Here is a 20658-nt window from a genome sequence, read left to right as displayed (position 1 = left end):
GTGGAGGCATTGGGTCTGGGGAAAATATGCACTGTTTGGAGAAAATTTTTTCAAAGCAAAATCATAACAATGCATGGGAAGTGGCAGTGATACAGACAGGGAGAGTCAAAGAGAACAGGAATAGCTGATGTTGACTGAGAGCTTACTGTGTGCGGGTCAGCAGTACTGCATAGGCACTGAACGCACCAGTCCTTCTAAGAACACTGAGCTAGATGCCGTTATCACCCTCATCCTACCGAGGAGGGAACTGGGGCACAGAGAATTAAAGAGCTGCTGGCAGGGACTTGGATTTGACGCCAGGCCATCTCACCCTAGCGCACTGTCTGAACAAGTAAGGGACACTGCTTCTCAAGAATGACACCCAGTGCCATTTGCCAACATGCAATTCTGGATTTTATCAAGCCTCCCATCTTTAAACCTTGGTAATAAGAGGGGAGGCAGAGGCAATGCGCGCGCGTGCGTGTGCGTGCGTGTGTGCATGTATGGACGCGGGGGGTTGTCCAGTTGGGATTCTAGAAAGGGGTCGACTATATTCAGGCGACAGCCCACTCTTAAAAGCAGGACTATGACGCCAAGGAAGAGCCGGGGTTGGGGGTCTTGTTACTGCGGCGGCTCGCGACTGGCCACGCTGCGGGAGGGGCGCACAGTCCGCCTGTCTCTCGGTCAGGTCCGGCCACTGTCGCTGCGGTTCCGGGTGCGGTGCGCCCAGCAGGACACAGAGGCCCCAGCTGGCCAGGCGTGGGGGGCGGGGGGCTGCGGGTTCAGGGACACTTGGTGATGGGTCTCTTTGCTTGCTGCTGCTGAGCAGCTGCCAGGGGGACTGGGACGCCAGTCGTTCCCACGATCCAGAGAAAAGCAGGGGAAGAGCAGGGGAAGAGCGGGGGCAGGGGGGCGACCAGAGAGGAGGGGTTGTGGATGGAGGATGCACGACGGGAAATGTGTGGCGCGGGGAACGTGAGAGGGCGTCTTGGAGGTAGAGGTCTAAAAATCGAAGTTGGGGTTAGGAACTAAGAAGTGTGCTCAAGCGAAGATTGGGGGTTCGGCAGGAGGGATGGAGGGAGACCTCGGAGTGAGCCAAAGGACCTAGAGCCGGGCCAAGCGGTCCTGGAGAAACAAAACACGCAAAGGGGCCGGCCATGGAGAGGTGCCCAGCGCCAGGCGGAGGTGGGGGGCATCTCCGGGCAAAAGGAGCCCGGACTACGGGCACCCAGTCCCGACTTCGGGAAGAGCCCAGCCCCCAACCCAGGGGAGGTGCGTTGGGGCGCTGCATCGCCTTGGGAGGATGTGGCCCGGGCAGGGCACAGCAGTGGATGGGGGAGGAATCCCAGTCTTCGCTGCAGGTCCCCCCCCCCATCGGTTCCTCCGCCTGGTCCTCGAGCTGGGACACCAACGCAGAGGACTCAGGCTGCGGGGTTGGTGTGAGAGGGTCACGTGTGAGTAGCTGCCGGGGTCCTCTGACCTTCCCCGCCCGCCTCATCCTTGCCTTCCAGAGCCACCTGCAGACCAAGCAGCTCTGGAACCCGCCTGGGTTTCAGTACAGGTGACAGCAGGGCCGGTGCCCAGGGTCTCTCCTTTACCTATCAGTCCTGGGACCGCTGCCTCAGAGCCTCAGCTGCCCTCCTGCAGCCCCTCCCACGGAAAGGTGCTGGGGTCTCAGTCCGTCTCCCTCTCTCTCTGGTTTCTGTCTTTATTTTTATAATATAATTAGCTTCCATTTATGCTGAGAGACACTGGTTTTCCGATTACAGTGGCAAAGTTGCCTTTTAAAATTAATTAACTTAAATAAAAAGCTTGGGCCAGGGTGGTAACTCACGCCTCTAATCCTAGCACTCTGGGAGGCTCAAGTGATCCTTCTGCTTCAGCCTCCTGAGTAGCTGGGACTACAGGTGTTCAGCCCACGCCCTCCTAGCTTTTTCTATGTTTAGTAAAGATGGTCTCGTCTTGCTCAGGCTGGTCTCGAACTCCTGACCTCAAGGCATCTTCCCACCACAGCCTTCCAGAGCGCTAGGATTACAGGTGTGAGCCACCGGGTTCGGCCTATTAGTGATTTTTAAATAACTTTATTGAGATATAATTCACATGTATAACTAACTTACCCATTTAAAATGGTTTTTAGGCCGGGAGAGGTGGCTCCAGAAGCTGGAGCACACACGGAGCTCCATACCCCAGAGGCCTGCCTGAGGGGTGGGCAGGCAGCCTTTCCCACCAAAGGCAGCCTCCGGTGAGGTGTGTGGGGCCTGCGGTTGCTCCGTGCTGCACATCTCCAGTGGACAGAGGGGCAGGGAAGGCCACAGCATTAGGGCTGCAGGTAGGAGCTGTCAGGAGTCCAGTGAATAGAATGACAAGGACTCTTGTCTGATTTCAGCCAAAGGGAATCCATGATCCATTAGTGATGTCTGCAAAGGATGTGGGCTGGGAAGTACGGCTATGGTTTGTTATCGCTGGCTCAAGGAGAAACTTCCACCTCTTACTCCTTAAGGTGGCATTCCCTCAGGGACTTTGAAATCCTTCATTTGGGCCCCCTCTCTTTCCCTTGGGCCGGTGCACCATTATCTCCTCACCCTGGACTCCTGCCTTCCCTCCCCTCAGCGCCCTGTGAGGAGGGTGAGCAGGGAGCAGTGCTCTAACTCGCAAGGTTTTGGAGGTTCGGAACCCAGAGGTGACCAAGCACGTCAAAACCCCACTGCAGGCGAGGACCTGGCCCTGTTCAGGAAGGCTAAGCCCACCAGGGCCTGTTAAAGTTGGAGGCAGAGCGAAAGGGGGGATAGACTGGCTGAGGGAGGACTGACAGGGCTTTGCTGAGGGCAGAGCCTTAGGGAGAGCCTTCTGGAAGCCTGGGCCTGGGAGGTGGGAAGGAACAGGGCTTTCCACACAGACAGCCCAATTCTGGCCCTGCTGCTTCCCAGCTGGAACCTCGGACACATTAATTAAGCTCTTCAAGCCCTCCTTCCACATCAGTGAAACGCAATAATGCTGACTCTCCCAGCGGCTGTGAGGATTACAGACAAAGTGTGAAAAATGCCCGTCAGGGGTTCCGAACTGAAGGAAATTCTCCATTTCCCCACTGGAGGGCGCGCCCACTCTCTCTGTCTCTCGGGCATCCTTTCAGATTTCAGCAACTGCAGGATGCAGGCGCTGGGGTCTTCCAGGGGCTTCTTGTCCTGTAAGGCTGCGGTCCCCAACCCCTGGTCCGCGGCCCGGTGCCGGTCTGCGGCCTGTTAGGAACCGGGCCACGCATCACCGCCTGAGCTCCGCCTCCGCCACGGCCCCCCATCCGCCCCCGCCGTCCGTGGAAAAATTGTCTTCCAGGAACCGGTCCCTGGGGCCATAAAGGTTGGGGACGGCTGCTGTAAGGTCAGGCGCAGGCACAGAGCTTGAAGGGCCTGCAGAAGTCTGCCTCAGAGGGTTTCCAAGTTTTAAAAAACACGGCTCTCTGTTTTTCTAAGAGAATCTTTTGAGTATGATGTGACCCCAATCTCTACCTCACCCATCCTTACATATATATACCATATACACACATGTATAATATATGCATACTTGTGTGTGTATCTATAGAGAGAGAGAGACAGAGAGAGAGAGCCTCTCTCCTTGAAGGGGGAGGAGTGCCCAGAGCCCCTTGAGTCCTTTGGGGCCCAGATAGATAGAAAACTGGCCATCGAGAACCTCCAGCCATCTTTACAGGCTGGGCCCGCGTGGAGCTGGGGCTGGACTCCGCCTGCTGCCTCCCCGCCTTTCCCCTGCACGGCCCCCACCCCTCCTCTCAGGGACCCCACTGGGGGTTGGGCTGTTTCACACATCAGACTCCTCGACACCAAGGAAGGCCTAAGGAGGTGACATTTGAACTTAGAACTAAATGACAAGGAGGCAGCCAGGAGAAAATCTTGGAAAATTCTTGAAAAAAAATTGCGTCTGTACTGAACATGTACAGACCTTTGTCTCTATACAATACGGTATAACAAGTATTTACATAGCATTTACACCACATTAGGCATTATAAGTAATCTAGAGATGATTTAAAGTATAGAGGAAGGTATACATAGGCTGTATGCAAATACTGTGTCATTTTATATCTGGGACTTGAGCATCCAAGAATTTTTTTGTATCCATGGGAGGTCCTGGAATCAATCCTCCCATGGATACTGGGGACTACGATACTTGCTTTGTTTCTGCTCTGTGGGGCAGGATTATCATCGTCGAAGTGTGACGTTAGCTGTAGCTTTTTCACAGACGCCCTTCATCAGTTTGAAGTTCCTTTTTATTCCTGCTTGGCTGAGAGGTTTTTGTTTTGTTTCATTTGTTTGCTTGTTTTAAAATATGAATAGATATTGAATTTTATCAAACACTTTTCATGCTTCTATTGGTATGATCATGTGGTTTATCCTCTTAAACTGTTGATATGGTAGATTGCATTAATTGATTTTCAAACATTGAACCCAACTTTATGTTTTTAGGATTTCTTTACATATTGCTGGATTCAACTTGCTAATCCTTTTAGTGTTTTTTTTTTTGTTTTTTTTTGAGACAGAGTCTCGATTAATTGCCCAGGCTAGAGTGAGTGCCCTGGCGTCAGCCTCGCTCACAGCAACCTCAAACTCCTGGGCTCAAGCAATCCTCCTGCCTCAGCCTCCCAAGTAGCTGGGACTACAGGCATGTGCCACCATGCCCGGCTAATTTTTTTCCTATATATAACAGATGGCCAATTAATTTCTTTCTATTTATAGTAGAGATGGGGTCTCACTGTTGCTCAGGGTGGTTTCGAACTCCTGACCTTGAGCGATCCCGCCCGCCTCGGCCTCCCAGAGTGCTAGGATTACGGTGTGAGCCACCGCGCCCAGCCCCTTTTAGTGTTTTTATGCCCATGTTCATAGGGGATGTTCCCCTACGGTTTTATTTTCTCTTTTTTTTTTTGAGACAGAGTTTTGCTCTGTGCCAGGGCTAGAGTGCTGTGGCATCAGCTTAGCTCACAGCAACCTCAAACTCCTGGGCTCAAGCAATCCTCCTGCCTCAGCCTCCTGAGTAACTGGGACTACAGGCCTAGCTAATTTTTTCTATATATTTTTAGTTGGCCAATTAATTTCTTTCTATTTTTAGTAGAGATGGGGTCTCGGTCTTGCTCAGGCTAGTCTTGAACTCCTGACCTTGAGCGATCCGCCCACCTCGGCCTCCCAGAGTGCTAGGATTACAGGTGTGAGTCACCGCGGCCAATCTTTTTTTTTTTTTTTTTTTACATATTGCTGGATTCAATTTGCTAATCTTTTTAGTGTTTTTATGCCCATGTTCATAAGGGATGTTGCCCGACAGTGTGTGTGTGTGTGTGTGTGTGTGTGTGTGTGTGTGTGTGTGTGTGTGCGCCATCTTTCCTGGTTTTGGTATCAAAGCAATACCAAGTTCATATAAATAGTTGGGAAGTATTCTCTCCTCTTCCGTTCTCTGGAGTAGAGTGTGTAGAGTTGTTATTTCTTCTTTTAATAATTGGTAGAATTTGCCAGTGAAACTGTCTTTGTCTGTTTTGCGTTGCTATTACAGAATGCCACAGATTGCGTAATTTATAAAGAAAAGAAATTTATTTTTTCCAGTTCTAGAGGCTGGGGAGTCCAAGATGGAGGACCAGGCATCTGGTGAGGGCCTTCTTGCTCATCATAACATGGCGGAAGGGGTCACATTGGCAGGAGGGCAAGAGTGTGTGTCAGCTCAGATCTCTCTTTCTCTTCTTAAAAAGCCACCAGTCCCATCAGGGGGACCCAACCCCGATAACCTTATCTAATCCTATTAATAATTATCTCCCAAAGGCCCCACCTCCAATCAACATATGAATTTGGGAATTGAGTTTCCAGCACATGAAATTTTAGGAGACACATTCAAACCATAGCAGAAACCACCTCAGCCTAGAGACTAATTGTTGGGGGTGGGGGGAGGAGATCTTTTAAAACATGAATTCAATTTCTTTAACAGTTATAAGACCATTTAGGTTATCTATTTCATCTTGGGTGAGTTGTGGTAGTTCGTGATTTTTTAGGAGCTGCTTCATTTCAACTAAGTTGTGAAATATATGTGCGTAGAGTTGCTTATAGTGTTCCTTTATTATCTTTTAGACCTGTAGTGTTCCAGGTCTAACGGGCTGGTGGTGATATTCCTTCTTTCCTTCCTGATAATGGTAATTTGTGTCTTTATTTCTCTGTCAGTCAGTCTTGCTAGAGATTTATCTTACTGATAAATATTTATTAGTCTGTTCGATGAAGCAGCTTTCTCTTTCATTGGTTCTTCTCTGTTTTTTCTTTTCAATTTTATTAATTTATGCTTGTATCTTTAATTTCTTTCTTCTGATGACTTCTAATACAAGCATTTAATGCCATAAACTCTGCTCTAAGTACTCCTTTAACTGCATCCCACAACATTTGATATGTTTTCATTTTTGTTCAGTTGAAAATATTTTCTAATTTCCCTTTTTGACCCAGGGATTACTTAGAAGTGTATTTTTTAATGTCCAAGTATTTGGATACATCACTGTTATTTTTGTTATTTTTTTTTTTTAGTTTGATTGCATTATGCTCATAGGACATACTTTGTATGATTTCAATGCTACTAAATTTACTAAGGTTTGTCTTATGATTCAGGATATGAGCCAGGCTATGAGTAATAGTCCATTGTGCACTTCAAAAGAATGTGTACTCTACTGTTGTTGGGTGGAATGTTCTGTAAACATCAATTAGAATCAGTTGGTTGATGGTGTGATTCAGTTCTTGTATATCCTGATGCTTTTATGTCTATTAGGTCTGTTGATTTCTGGGAGAGGGATGTTAAAGTCTCCAAATATAATTGTAGATTTGTCTATTTCTTCTTTCAGAACTGTTCATTTTTGCATCATGTATTTTGAGGCTCTGTTGTTAGGTACATACACATTAAGAGTTGTATGTCTTCTTGGTGAATTGACCCTTTTATCATTAAGTAATGTTCCTCTTTATCTCTGCTAATTTTCTTTGTGCTGAAGTCAATTAGTTTAAAATAGCTACTCTAGTTTTCTTTTGACTCATGTTAGCATATTATACCTTTTTCCATTTGTTTACTTTTAACCTACCTATATAGTCATATTTAAAGTGAGTTTCTTGTAGACAACATGTTGTTAGGTTGTTTTTTAAAGTCATTCTGGGCCGAGTGCAGTGGCTCATGCCTATAATAGCAGCTGAGATGGAGGCAGGAGTATTGCTTGAGTCCAGGAGTTTAAGACCAGCCTGGGCAACATAGTCTCTACAAAAAATTAAAAAATTAGCTGGGGCCAGGCATGGTGGCTCACACCTGTAATCCTAGAACTCTGGGAGGCCGAGGCGGGCAGATCACTCAAGGTCAGGAGTTCAAAACCAGCCTGAGCAAGAGCAAGACCCCATCTCTACTAAAAATTGAAACAAAGTAGTTGGCCAACTAAAAATACATAGAAAAAATTAGCGGGGCATGCTGCCGCATGCCTGTAGTCCCAGCTACTCTGGAGGCTGAGGCACGAGGATCACTTGAGCCCAGGAGTTTGAGGTTGCTGTGAGCTAGCCTGATGCCACAGCACTCTAGCCCGGGCAACAGAGTGAGACTCTGTCTCAAAAAAAAAAAATTAGCTGGGCACGGTGGTGCACACCTATAGTCCTAGCTACTCTGGAGGCCGAGGTGGAAGGATCACTTGAACCCAGGAGTTTAAGGCTGCAGTGAGCTATGATCAAGCCACTGCACTCTAGCCTGAGTGACAGAGCAAAACCCTCTTAAACAACATCAACAAAAGACTACCCTAACACTGTTAGAGAATGTGTCGATGGGGGCAAGACTCCACCAATAGACCTGTCAGGAAATGTTATTTTGGTCCAGGGAAGACGGGTATCTCGGGCTGGGCAATTGTAGTGGTGCTGCAGCTGGCCATGCCCTCTCCCAAGAGGCAGCCTGAAGCTCAGGGGGCTCTAGATCCTCCTGCTTCCAAGGAAACTGCTCTGACTCCTATCACCATGGCAGCTGTGCTTCTTGCACCTGGATTGGTTGCTGGGGTGACATCATCAGCACTGAGTGACTGATCCCCACAATGAAAACTGGTTGCCATGGTGCTGCTAAGTATGCAAACAAGAATCTGCCATTCTTCTCCAGGCTGAGGGTCCTTGACTAACTCTGTACCTACTGGGAAATCAGGGAGGGAGAGAAGGTCACAACATGGGAGCCGAGGGGAGGCTTGTTGGAGGTGATTGCTGAGTCACTGTGCCTCACAATTTGCCCAGATCAAGACTGCTATCACAGGCCATTATGTACCTAGGGTTGGGTTGGGGGGAGAACTTACATTGTGGAGGAGGAGGGTTGGGTTGGGGGGAGAACTTACATTGTGGAGGAGGAGCCCTCAGCAGATATACACCAAATTCCAAATCCCATTTTCTTCCCATTTTAGAGTTTCTTTGAGCTGTTTCCTTCTCTGTGCAAAACTTTGTAGCAAAGTGAGGCTTCCCTGTCCCCTTACTCTCCATTACCCTCCAAGGAGGCAGTTCTAGGACAACCAGCTACTGGATTTTTTTTTTTTGAGACAGAGTCTCACTTTGTTGCCCAGGCTAGAGTGAGTGCCTTGGCGTCAGCCTAGCTCACAGCAACCTCAAACTCCTGGGCTCAAGCAATCCTTCTGCCTCAGCCTCCTGAGTAGCTGGGACTACAGGCACGCGCCACCATGCCCGGCTAATTATATATATATATATATATATATATATATATATATATATATATATATATATTAGTTGGCCAATTACTTTCTTTCTATTTTTTTTATAGTAGAGACAGGGTCTCGCTCAGGCTGGTTTTGAACTCCTGACCTTGAGCAATCCGCCCGCCTCGGCCTCCCAGAGTGCTAGGATTACAAGCGTGAGCCACCTCGCCTGGCCCAGCTACTGGATTTTTAAAGTGGATTTTCATGGAAACTCTTGTCTGGAGGCAAGACAATGGGCCCCAGCCAAAGCCTCTGAAGTAAAATATGTAAGGCCAGAAGAAAGGGGACACTTGGGGTAGAGATATGGAACAGCACAGCAACTTGGTACTCTTTCTCCTTCCAGATATCATTTATAATATGAATACAATGCAGTGTTGGAACATAGCTGAATTGCAATCTTTCTTTACCCGCTACCGGCCTACCTCGCCATACTTTATGGTTGTCTTTTTTTTTTTTTTTTGAGACAAAGTCCCACTTTGTTGCCCAGGCTAGAGTGAGTGCCATGGCATCAGCCTAGCTCACAGCAGCCTCAAACTCCTGGGCTCAAGTGATCCTTCTGCCTCAGCCTCCCGAGTAGCTGGGACTACAGGCATGTGCCACCATGCCCGGCTAATTTTTTCTATATATTTTTAGTTGGCCAATTAATTTCTTTATATTTATAGTAGAGACAGGGTCTCGCTCTTGCTCAGGCTGGTTTCGAACTCCTGACCTCGAGCAATCCACCCACCTTGGCCTCCCAGAGTGCTAGGATTACAGGTGTGAGCCACCACACCCGGCCTTGTCTTTTTTTTTTTTTTTTTTTAAGAGACAGAGTCTTACTGTATTATCCAGGCTGGAGTGCAGTGGTACTGTTACAGCTCACTGCAACCTCAAACTCCTGGGCTCAAGCAATCCTCCCACCTCAGCCTGCCAAGTACCTGGGACTACAGGTGAGTGCCACCACTCTCCGCTAATTTTTAAAAGGTTTTTGTAGAGACAGAGTCTTGGTATGTTGCCCAGGCTGGTCTCCAACTCCTGGCCTCTAGTAATACTCCTGCTTGGCCTCCCAAAATGCTGGGATTGGAGTCACAGGAGTGAGCCACTGTGCCCAGCCAGTAGTCTTTTTTTTACTTGGGGAAGGAAGTTTCTTCCTGTGAGCCCCATGTTCACTAGGCCTGAGAACCTGCTCAGTGTTCCAAGGATATTATCTCAGCACCAGAATTCCTTCCAGTGAATAGCAAAAAAGATGCAATATCAATGCTTATGCTTATCATTTTGTTAGCTATTCTCCTGGTAGTTTGAAATCTAAAAAGGAGAGAGGAACATCACCTTTGTTTAGCCCACCCAAAAACCAATATTTCCCTTTCTCCTGGAATATTACGCATCTCAAAGGAGGCTCACACTCATTTGTTCTTGGACTTCAAATTATTTCTGTAAATCATTTAAAAATAATATGTGCAGGCCAGACACGGTAGCTAACGCCTGTAATCCTAGCACTCTGGGAGGCTGAGGCAGGTGGATTGTTTGAGCTCAGGAGTTCGAGACCAGCCTGAGCAAGAGTGAGACACTGTCTCTACTAAAAAAATAGAAAGAAATTAGCTGGACAACTAAAAATATATAGAAAAAAAATTAGCCAGGCATGGTGGCGCATGCCTGTAGTCCCAGCTACTCGGGAGGCTGAGGCAGGAGGATCACTTAAGCCTAGAAGTTTGAGGTTCCTGTGAGCTAGGCTGATACCATGGCACTCTAGCCCGGGCAACGGAGTGAGAATCTGTCTCAAATAATAATAATAATATGTGCAGCACACAATCATAACAACCAGATAAACCTCCAGTTTCCCACCCCAGTTGGAAGCAAAGAAGTGGAAGGGACCCTATGAAGTGCCTCTAACAATGCATACCTCATTGAAATTGTCAGAAGTAAAAACCCCGGGTCTATCATACCAAAGTCAAGAGTTGTGCCATAGAAGAAGAGTGGACTCAAGCCCCAAGTAGAAGGGCCAGCCTTCAGGCAATCTGAAGTGTCTGTTTAAGGAAAAGGGAAAAATGAAAATTTTGATATGTTTGCTAAGCTTTCATTGGTTATTTGTTCTGTCTATAGGATGGAGAGACAGCTCCTTAGTGAGGATCTCTCTGTGCTATCACCTCTTCTGTTGATCTGTCTTGCTGCTGGATTTGTTATGCTAAACTTTGTTCGGTGCAAGCATTTCTGTATATGATTTCTGAATTTGCAGAAGCGGGTCCCTCAGATTACCTACAGGGTGCAACTAATAGCTCTGCACTCAGAAGTTCCATGTTTCTTTTCTAACCCAGCCCTATATCAGACATTGTGTGCAAGGTGACAGTCCATTTCGCCTTGTCAATCCTCACTGTTATAGTTGTTGCTTATGGTTTTTTTCTGTCTGGTAATCTGTTGTTGTAAATGTACTATCAAAGCATTGCAATGCCATACGTAAGTTTAAGCCCTTCATCTAAAACATCTTGATGGCTCACCCCTATAATCTTAGCACTCTGGGAGGCTGAGGCAGGAGGATTGCTTGAGCTCAGGAGTTCCAGACCAGCCTGAGCAAGAGCAAGACCTTTGTCTACTAAAATTAGAAAAATTAATTGTGCATGGTGGTGGGCGCCCATACCCCCAGCTCCCTGGGAGGCTAAGGAAAAACGATCGTTTGAGCCCAGTAGTTTGCGGTTGCAGTGAGGTACAATGAAAGCACTGCACTCTACCCAGGGCGACAGAGCAAGACACTTTCTCAAAAATAGTTTGATGACTATGTTGCCTCTCCTCCCATAGATGTGGAGGGGTAAAATTGACAGGGGGAAATATGTTACAGAGGAAGTGGCCTGGAAAAAAATTGGCAAAAATGTTTTATGTCTCTTTAAAATATTCCCCACTCTTTTTGGAGACCTAGGACCTGCATCCCTGCCTCAGGCCAGCAGTCAGAGGGGCAGAGGAATGTCATTTGTTCTTTGTGCTACTGGAGATGGCTTAGTGGGACTGTGGGGCCTGTAGGTACCTGGATGGAAGTCCTGGGTGTGGTGGAGATAGGATGGAGATAGGACCATCAGAATCATCAACTGTAATTGAACAGAAATTGCCTGAAGCTGAATAGCCTCCCTTTAAAAGCTCTGTATTTAGCCGGACGCGGTGGCGCGCGCCTGTAGTCCCAGCTACTCGGGAGGCTGAGATGGGAGGATCGCTTGAGCCCAGGAGTTCTGGGCTGTAGTGCGCTATGCCGATCGGGTGTCCGCACTAAGTTCGGCATCAATATGGTGACCTCCCGGGAGCGGGGGACCACCAGGTTGCCTAAGGAGGGGTGAACCGGCCCAGGTCGGAAACGGAGCAGGTCAAAACTCCCGTGCTGATCAGTAGTGGGATCGCGCCTGTGAATAGCCACTGCACTCCAGCCTGGGCAACATAGCGAGACCCCGTCTCTAAAAAAAAAAAAAAAAAAAAAAAAAAAAAAAAAAAAGCTCTGTATTTAAAAAAAAAAAAAAAAAAAAAAAGATAAAAGCTCTGTATTTCTATTATGAGGATGATGGCATCTCAGACAGGAGTCTCCGTCCTCCTCATTTGCTGGCAAATTAATAAATCTCTCCTTCCTTCAACTCAAATAAATAAATAAACTGGACAAACAATAGAGAAAAAGCAATGAAACCAAAAGTCAGTTATTTTTTAAAATCAAGCTATACTGATAAACAAAGAAGAGGAAAAGCACAAATTATCGCAATCAAGAAAGAAAAAAGGAAAATCACTACAAATTCTACAGCTATTAAAAGGACAGTAAAGAAATATTATGAACATCTTTGTGATAACAAATGTGATTACTTAAACATTATGAACAGATTTCTTGAAAACTTCAAATTTCCAAAATGTACATGATAAGAAATGGAATATCTGAATAGCTATAGAAACTGAAATTGTAATAAAAACTCTCAAAGAAACTCTAGGTCCACATGCTTAAAAAAGAAATAATATCAATTTTACACAAACATTCAGAGCATGAAAGAAAAGGGAATGCTTTCTGACTAATTTTATGAGGCCAGCATAACCAACTTTGTGAAGAAAACAGAAGATCTTTGTAAGTTTGGGTGGGCAAACACTTTTAAGAACATGCAAAACATTAGTCATAAAAAGATAAATAAATGGGACTTCATCAAAATTAAAATATTTTACTCTTCAAAAGCTGCTATTAAGAAGACTGAAATAAAATGCCCAGAGTCAGAGGAAATATTCACAAATCATTTATCTGATAAAGGAGTTATATCCAGAAGTATTAGAGAATTATGTCAATTAGGGAATCATTGTAAAATTCAGATGTTGTATTAGTTTCCAATTGCCTCTGTAGCAAATCACCTCAGATTTAGTGGCTTAAAACAACACAAAATTATCTTACAGTTCTGGAAGTCAGAAGTCTAAAATCAAGGTGTCAGCAGGGCTATGTTCCTTTGGGAGGCCAGAGGATGCCTGTATTCCTTGGCTTGTGGCCCCTTCCTTGGGTCACTTCGACCTCTTTCTTCCAATGTCACATCTCACACCACTGACTATGACACTCCTGCTTACCTCTTATAAGGACCCTTGTGATTATATTGGGCCCAAATGGGTAATTAAGGATAATCTCCCCATCTAAAGTTGATCACTTTCTAAGGCTAATCACACCTGCAAAGTTCCTTTTACCATGTAAAGAAACATATTTATAAATTCTGGGGATTAGGATATAGACTCTTTGGGGGGGGCATTATTCAGACTATCACAGATGTCGTAATGGCATTGTGGTTATGTAGGAAACTATCATTAATTCTAAGTGATATGGCATATTGAATTATTTAGGAGTGAAATTTCATGAGGTCTGTAAATTCCTTTTAAATACTTCAGTAAGAAAAAGAAGGGCCGGGCGCTGTGGCTCACGCCTGTAATCCTAGCTCTTGGGAGGCCGAGGCGGGCGGATTGCTCAAGGTCAGGAGTTCAAAACCAGCCTGAGCAAGAGCGAGACCCCGTCTCTACTATAAATAGAAAGAAATTAATTGGCCAACTGATATATATATAAAAAAATTAGCCGGGCATGGTGGCGCATGCCTGTAGTCCCAGCTACCCGGGAGGCTGAGGCAGAAGGATCACTCGAGCCCAGGAGTTTGAGGTTGCTGTGAGCTAGGCTGACGCCACGGCACTCACTCTAGCCTGGGCAACAAAGCGAGACTCTGTCTCAAAAAGAAAAAAAAAAAAAAAAGAAAAAGAAGCAATTGTGACAAAATCTTAATAATTAAATCTGGGTAATATTAATAGGTGTGGTTATCAGATTCTTCTCTTTTTAATATTTGAAAATTTTCTTAATGTTTTAAGCTTAATGAAAAAATATGGAAATATCAGTTTAGGATTTAGAAAGCTCACGAACTAGATTATAAGTACACAAGAGTTGAAGCAACAGACCAGTTAGTTAGTCAGCTAGTTAGTTATTACAATAGCTCGACTTTTTAAAAAGAGTACGGTGCTTTGGGCCGGGGCGATGGCAGTGGACGTGGAGAAATGCGGTTGATGGATGTGCAATATATTTTGCAGGTCGAATCCATATGATTACTGAAGGTTTTTAGGTGGGTGAGAGTAAAGTGAGCGTCAAGGATAATAAAAATAAATTAATTTCATTAAGTGCCTGCTTTTCTGTCGCTATTCATACTTAATTCTCACAACATAATTTGCACTGGTATCTTACATGCAATCCATTTATTTCTCCAATTAAGGACTGGGAGTAGAGGCGGTGGTCCTTGCGTTCTGGCTTATGTGAAAAAAGAGCAGGGCCAGGAATTCCAAGAGGCAGAGTCGGGGAGGCGGGAAGTGCACGGGAGAGTTGGGTAGGCGTCTGCAGGGCCAGGTCCCTAGCGATTGGTGGAGCTGCCGAGCAGGGCTATGCAGATTCTGCCCGGCCAGCGGGTGGGAGGCTTCAGCCCGGCTCCGCCCCTCCGGCCGCGGTCGCTGCCTGAACTGAGACTTGGGCCAGCAGTGAGCGCCCAGCCGGGAGGATGCAGCGTCCGCTGCGGCCTGGGGGCCCGGGGGCGGGGGGCTCCAGCTGCTTGTCTGGTTCCTGCTTGTGAACAGTCGCCCAGGGGGCTGCCGCGACATTAGTGTTCACGGTCAAAAGGAAACCTGAGGGGTGCGGGCAGGACCACAGAGCGATCCTGAGGGAAGCGGGTCAGGTAGTTTCAAGGCTAGGAAACTCAGGAGGAAAGAAATGTGTTTGGGGGCTTGAGGAGACAAATGTAAACAGCGTCCCGCAGACAGAGGCGTAGGTCTGGGATGGGTCTGGGCATGTGGGGTCAGCACCGGAGAGAAGCGGCTCGGGGAAGATCGAGAATTTGGGAGGAGCTCGGGAAGACAATAGGCAGAGGAAGGTGAAACCGGCCTCTGCGGCCACAGGAGAAGCAAGACCCGCCCAAGGGACAGAAAAGAGACGATGACCAGGGCTGAGTGGTGTGCAGGGGACCAGGAGCCCTGCTCCGCGGGTGTCGGGGTCCTGGCTCCAGGGAGAAGGCTGAGCAGAGACGAGCCAGGGCCTTGTCATAATCCCATAGAGGCTAGTGGCTGTGATCCGATTTCCAACAAGAAGAGGAAGACTAGGTAAAACAGGATGGAGGGGGAACGGAGCCATCGTTCTTCCTCCGCTCCTGTCTGCGCCAATCCAGAGAGTTCCAGCGCTGACTCACGTCGGAACCGTCAGAGACGGACTGCGCAGACTCGAGAATTCGGGTGCAGAGAGCATGGGAAAGAGAGCGCAAACTCCTCGGCTGACGCCCACGCTCCCCGCCGGTTTCTTGGGTTTAGAGACCAAGAACTGTGGGAGGCCTGTTTGCGACGAGAGGAGGTGGGTGGGGGAGGAGCTTCATGGAGATACGTCTCCTACGTTACTGCCCGGCGCCGCCGCCACGCCAGGCTTCAGCCCCCTCTCAGCACCATGGACAGCGCCAAGCGCTCTGAGGTCGCGGCCGCGCGTGTGCAGGTCACCGCTCTTCCCCACCGGCCCAGGAGGCGCTGTCTCAGGGGACCAGCTCCCTCCCCAAAGCTCTGTTTCTTCTCTGCAGGATGCTGGAAGTTCCACTACTTCTAAAGGCCAGGAAATTGTTAATAGGCATCTATTTGCTTGGGTAGGAGAATTTCCTTTTCTTAAGACCTGTCCAGAGTGACTCATGGTAATTCCACTGTGGAAAAAAGAGACTGTCCTCCAGCCCTATCCATCGATCTGGAAGAAGGAAGGTGTGTGTATCATTAGGGGTTATCTTCCCCCACTCCTGTTTTTCCCCTATGCACAGTTGGGCCAATTGTGGCTTTAGGAAAAAAATTGAGATCCTTGAACCGTATATATGCCAATATTTTCTCTTTTTAAGGATTCCAGGCCTCCTCCCTAACCACTCCTGGTTTCAAAGCCTTCCCTAAGATGCAGCTCACCTGCTTCCATATACCCCACCTATCCACCTGAATATTCTCCGCTCACCTGAACCTCCCCAGGAGGCTCTTTGCCTGCAAACTTGGTTCTTACCTGGAAGTCAGTACCAAGGATGAATGAGGTTTAGGGGCTGAAAATATGGCAGGTGGTGATGGGAGAAGGGAAAGATGAAAGAAGGAGGACTTGAAGCGGGCAAAGGGCCCTGGTGCAGGGAACAGAGACTAGGAGATCCCAGGAGTGACAGTACAAGGAAGCTGATTTTCCAACAGGGATTTAGAAGGCTTCTGACCAAGCTCCTTGCTTGCACTATTATTTGCCCTTAGATGGTCAGAGCTGAGTGGGAGTGGGGCAGCTCTAGCCCCTCCAAGGATTTACCACCTCAGTCTTCCAGCATTTGCAAGTTGTACTCCAGCAGACTGTACCCCAAGGTAAGTAAAAGCTAGTAAACAAAGCTCGGGGCCTGATCAGATATGGGAGAGGCAGTGAGGGGCTATCTGACCCGAGGACAGGCTTTCTCTCCCCCCACGTGTCCATACTTTAAACTTTCTTGTCATTGTCACCTTATGGAGATGGGGATGAGACAGGAGCAGGGGTGGAGTCCTGATGAGTGGGCTACTTGCACTTGAACACATTAGAAGAGTCCAGCAGAGGCTTCTAGAAGAAGCCCCTGGAAGAGGCCAGCATCCAACTCCTTGACACTAGTCCCAACTCCTGGCACTATCTGAGTTTTTCCAAAGCCAGGACTCCTTTAGTTCTCAGCCAGAAGAACACACACACACCTTAGCCTCTGAGCAGGAAGTAGAGAAAATTGTATGACAGAGGGGAGGAATGGAAGGTAGTGGAAAGTACACCAGGGACAGATGGCTGAGCCTGTTTTTAGAGTAGTTTCATGAATGAGTGTGTGGGGGCAGTGAGATAGGAAATCTGCCTTGAGTTCATATCACAACCACTAATGCTGAATATGTGCATAGGGCCTTCGAGCAGTAGTTCTCAAAGGCTTCCCTGGACCGGCAGCATCAGCATCACCAGGGAACTCATTAGAAATGATAATTCTCGAGCTTTGCCCCAGACCTACTGCATAAGAAACCATAGGAGTGGGAAACAGAAATGTGTGTTTTAACAAGCCTTTCAGGAGATTCCAATGCACATAAAGTCTGATAATCACTGCCTTACAGTTTTCTAAGCACTCCTTACATCCCTAAACTCATTTAATCCTCACAGCAACATCAAAGGTATTGACAAAGAGACTATAATCATAATCCTAATTGAATATTATATGGTAGGCACTGTGCTAGGCAATTTGTTTACATCTCATTTAATTCTCTCTAATAAGTGTGATTCCATATGTAATTGAAGGAGAGGTCGCTCTGGTCCCTAGAGTGAGTCAGACTGTCACAGGTGTCAACTCACACTATCCTTTTATCCTGCAGGTCTGTTCTGGAAGGGTGACATCACTCAGGATGTGAGAACAACAAAAAATGGAGCACATCAACCCCCAAGATCCATGTCTGAGGGATGAGAAGGCAGTTTTCCCACTAAAACCACTGGGATGAGGTATGCGAGGCCTGTGGTTGGTCCTGGCAGACAGAGCAGGGAAGGAACGGGTATTAAACCTGCAGGTAGGAGCTGCCAGGAGCACTATGAGGAGAATAACTCAGAGGTCCTGTGTGATGTCAGCAAGGAACAATTCTGAGATCCATTAGTGATTCTGCAAAGGGAAGGGAGTGGGCTTTAGCAAGCCTAGGCCCTGTTTGTTATCTCTGTCTCTTCTAGGGGCAAGCGAGAGGAGAAACTCCGACTCCTGTTCCCCAAGGTGAGACTCCGTGTCCTCTCAAGAATTGTGGATCCCTCACTTTGCATCCCTTCACTTCCCTCTGGGATCCTCCCACCCTTTTCTGCCCCCTTCTTGACTCTTGGCTTCCCTCTTCACAGAGCCCAGTGGCCAAGGTGAGCAGGGATCGGTGCTCTACCTCCAGAGTGGTTTCAAAGGCCCTGAAGTGAGAGGTGGGCAACCCTGTCAAGGTGAGGGGCTCACTGTTCCTAGGGAGGTTGGAATCACCAGGGATCTGTTTAAATAAAGGAGGCAGGGAAGAAGGTAATGGGTGTTGGGGTGATAACGGGTAAGCTGAAGAAAAGATCTTTCCTCTTCCAATCAAAGAGCACCCCACTTTCCCGCGTCTCTCATAGCCTACCTATGAGTACCTATATGAGAGGTGCTGGGAGCCTCTAAGGAAGAAATGATCTACATGGTCATGCATGGACATTGAGTTTAAAATAAGCATTGGAGGCCGGGCGTGGTGGCTCACGCCTGTAATCCTAACACTTTGGGAGGCCAAGGCGGGAGGATTGCTCAAGGTCAGGAATTCGAAACCAGCCTGAGCGAGACCCCGTCTCTACCAAAAATAGAAATAAATTAATTGACCAACTAAAAATATATATACAAAAAAAAAAATTAGCCGGGCATGGTGGCGCATGCCTGTAGTCCCAGCTACTCGGGAGGCTGAGGCAGTAGGATCGCTGAGCCCCGGAGTTTGAGGTTGCTGTGAGCCAGGCTGACGCCACGGCACTCACTCTAGCCTGGGCAACAAAGTGAGACTCTGTCTCAAAAAAAAAATAAAAAATAAATAAAATAAGCATTGGAAGGTGCAGAGTTTTCAAAATTAGATAAAATGTCCTCCTTCTCACCATTTACTCACTTGTCTATAGCAGGCGATAGCAAGGCTTTCTTGGATAAATGGAAGACATAGCCCAGATGTCCTCATGTTCAGCCTCCTCCTTGCTCTACTCTGTGGCCTGGACAAGGCTCTGAGGCATCTCCTTGGGATCTTTGAACTCTGCAGAATACAGTTTGGAAATCACCCACCTAGCCCACCTAGTACCCTCACCTATCTTTATAGATGAGAAATTGAGGCCCAGGCTGGTCATGAGACTTACTCAAGGCTGCATAGTGGGTTCATGGCAGGGCCAAGCCTGGACCCAGGTCTCCTGATTTCCAGCTCTTTCTCCTGCACAGCCCATGCCCTTCCTCTCAAGGACTGCAGTGGGGATTGGGCAGTTGCAAACATCAGACTCCTCCACATTGAAAACAGTCCTTTTTGTGTGTGTTTGGGGAGAGGTGGGATTAAGACCTAAATTATAAGAAGGTGGCAGCCAGAGGAAGATATAAAGGAAGGGCATCCTAGGCAGACAGCATTGCAACAATTGCCCTGAGATAAGAGTACCACGGCATGTTAGAGGAACAGACAGAAAAGTCAGTGGTAGAAAATGGGATTGGAGAAGTAGCCCAGGACCGACCCTACAGGGGCTCACAGTTTATGGCAAATAGTTTGAATTTTATTCTAAGTGCAATGGGAAGTTAACTAGGAAATTTTAAGGAAGGGAATGTCACAATGTGATATATGATTTTAAAAGGCCCCCCTAGTGATGGTGGGAAATGAATTGTGAGAAGAGCAGGAGTGAAAACTGAGAGGATGTAAGGAGACAACCATCCTGGTGCAGGGAGACCAAGGTGGCTGGGACTCCAGTGGTGGCAGGAAGCTGAGCACCCCCAGCTGGCTGCACTCCCCACCTGAGGGCAGCCTGTGCCTCAGGGGGTCCCGGATCCTCATGCTCTCCAAGGAAACGGGTTCTCATTCCCATAATCTGGCAGCCCAGCTTCCTAAACCTGGATTGGTTGCCGGGCAACATTATCAGAGCCAAGTGACAGAGACCTACCTGTGGGGGACTGGTTGCCAGGGCACTCTGGGAATGCAAACAAGGAGCAGCCATCCTTCTCCAGCCTCAAGCCTAAGGGAAAATCATGGAGAGAGGGGACCTCCACACGGAAGCCAAGGGTCAGGCTCTCAACCAGTGGGCTGAGTCACTGTGTTGAAGGCTTACTCAGATCAGGCTGTTAGTGAAGTATTTGGGGAAGGAGGGGCCACCTCCCCAAATCCAGGCTCTAAATCTCTTAATTCTTGTTTTAGGGCTTCTTTGGTCCATTTCCCACCTTGGGCCACAACCTTGTTGCTGATTGAGACTCACTGGAACCCTCCCAGCCCCAGTGCCCTTCCCTCTCCCCTTCAGAGGGGCGGTCCTTGGATGATGCAAATCTCAATCATTAAAGGAGACTTTCATGCAGACACTTTCTGTGAGCTTGTCTTGAGGCAGGGTGGGTGGGCTTTGAGCTCGGCCAGAGCCTGCAAGGGAGAGAGGTGGGACCAGAGCAGGGGGTGGGGATGAAGAGAGCATAGCTCTCTGGTGGAAGGAGGATTTCTGTTTTGTTTTCTTTCCACTGACCATTTCTGAAGTGGGGAAAGTGAGGATGGAACCACAGCTGGAATGGCAGCTTTCCCCACTCACGCCCCAGCCACGTTGTGTGGTGTAGTGCCCCATCCTTCACTTTATGGGACAGTATACTCCATATTTGCCTGGAGTCATTTCTTTCAACCCCCAAGCCAGACAGGCCTGGCCCTGTTATTTTATGAGGGTCACCACCTCCAGCATTGTAGCCCCCTGCCAGGCTCTCCCACCCATCCTGCCCCAAGAACAAACAGAG

General features: G+C 47.7%; 1 protein-coding gene across 1 annotated transcript; it reads left to right on the top strand.

Moving 5' to 3' along the window:
• The first annotated feature begins 13235 nt into the window (after nucleotides 1-13235).
• Nucleotides 13236-20260, top strand: RESP18 (regulated endocrine specific protein 18). Its single transcript, XM_076005399.1, is given in 9 exon segments — nucleotides 13236-13292; nucleotides 14671-14730; nucleotides 14733-14814; nucleotides 16445-16549; nucleotides 17552-17592; nucleotides 17594-17662; nucleotides 18045-18241; nucleotides 18334-18377; nucleotides 20087-20260. Coding segments are annotated over 9 exon segments (702 nt in total). The 3' UTR covers nucleotides 20134-20260.
• The last annotated feature ends 398 nt before the right edge of the window (nucleotides 20261-20658 follow it).

This window comes from Microcebus murinus, chromosome 8, assembly GCF_040939455.1.
Source record: "Microcebus murinus isolate Inina chromosome 8, M.murinus_Inina_mat1.0, whole genome shotgun sequence".
NCBI lineage: Eukaryota > Metazoa > Chordata > Mammalia > Primates > Cheirogaleidae > Microcebus > Microcebus murinus.
This window is presented reverse-complemented; position numbering and strand designations above follow the sequence as displayed.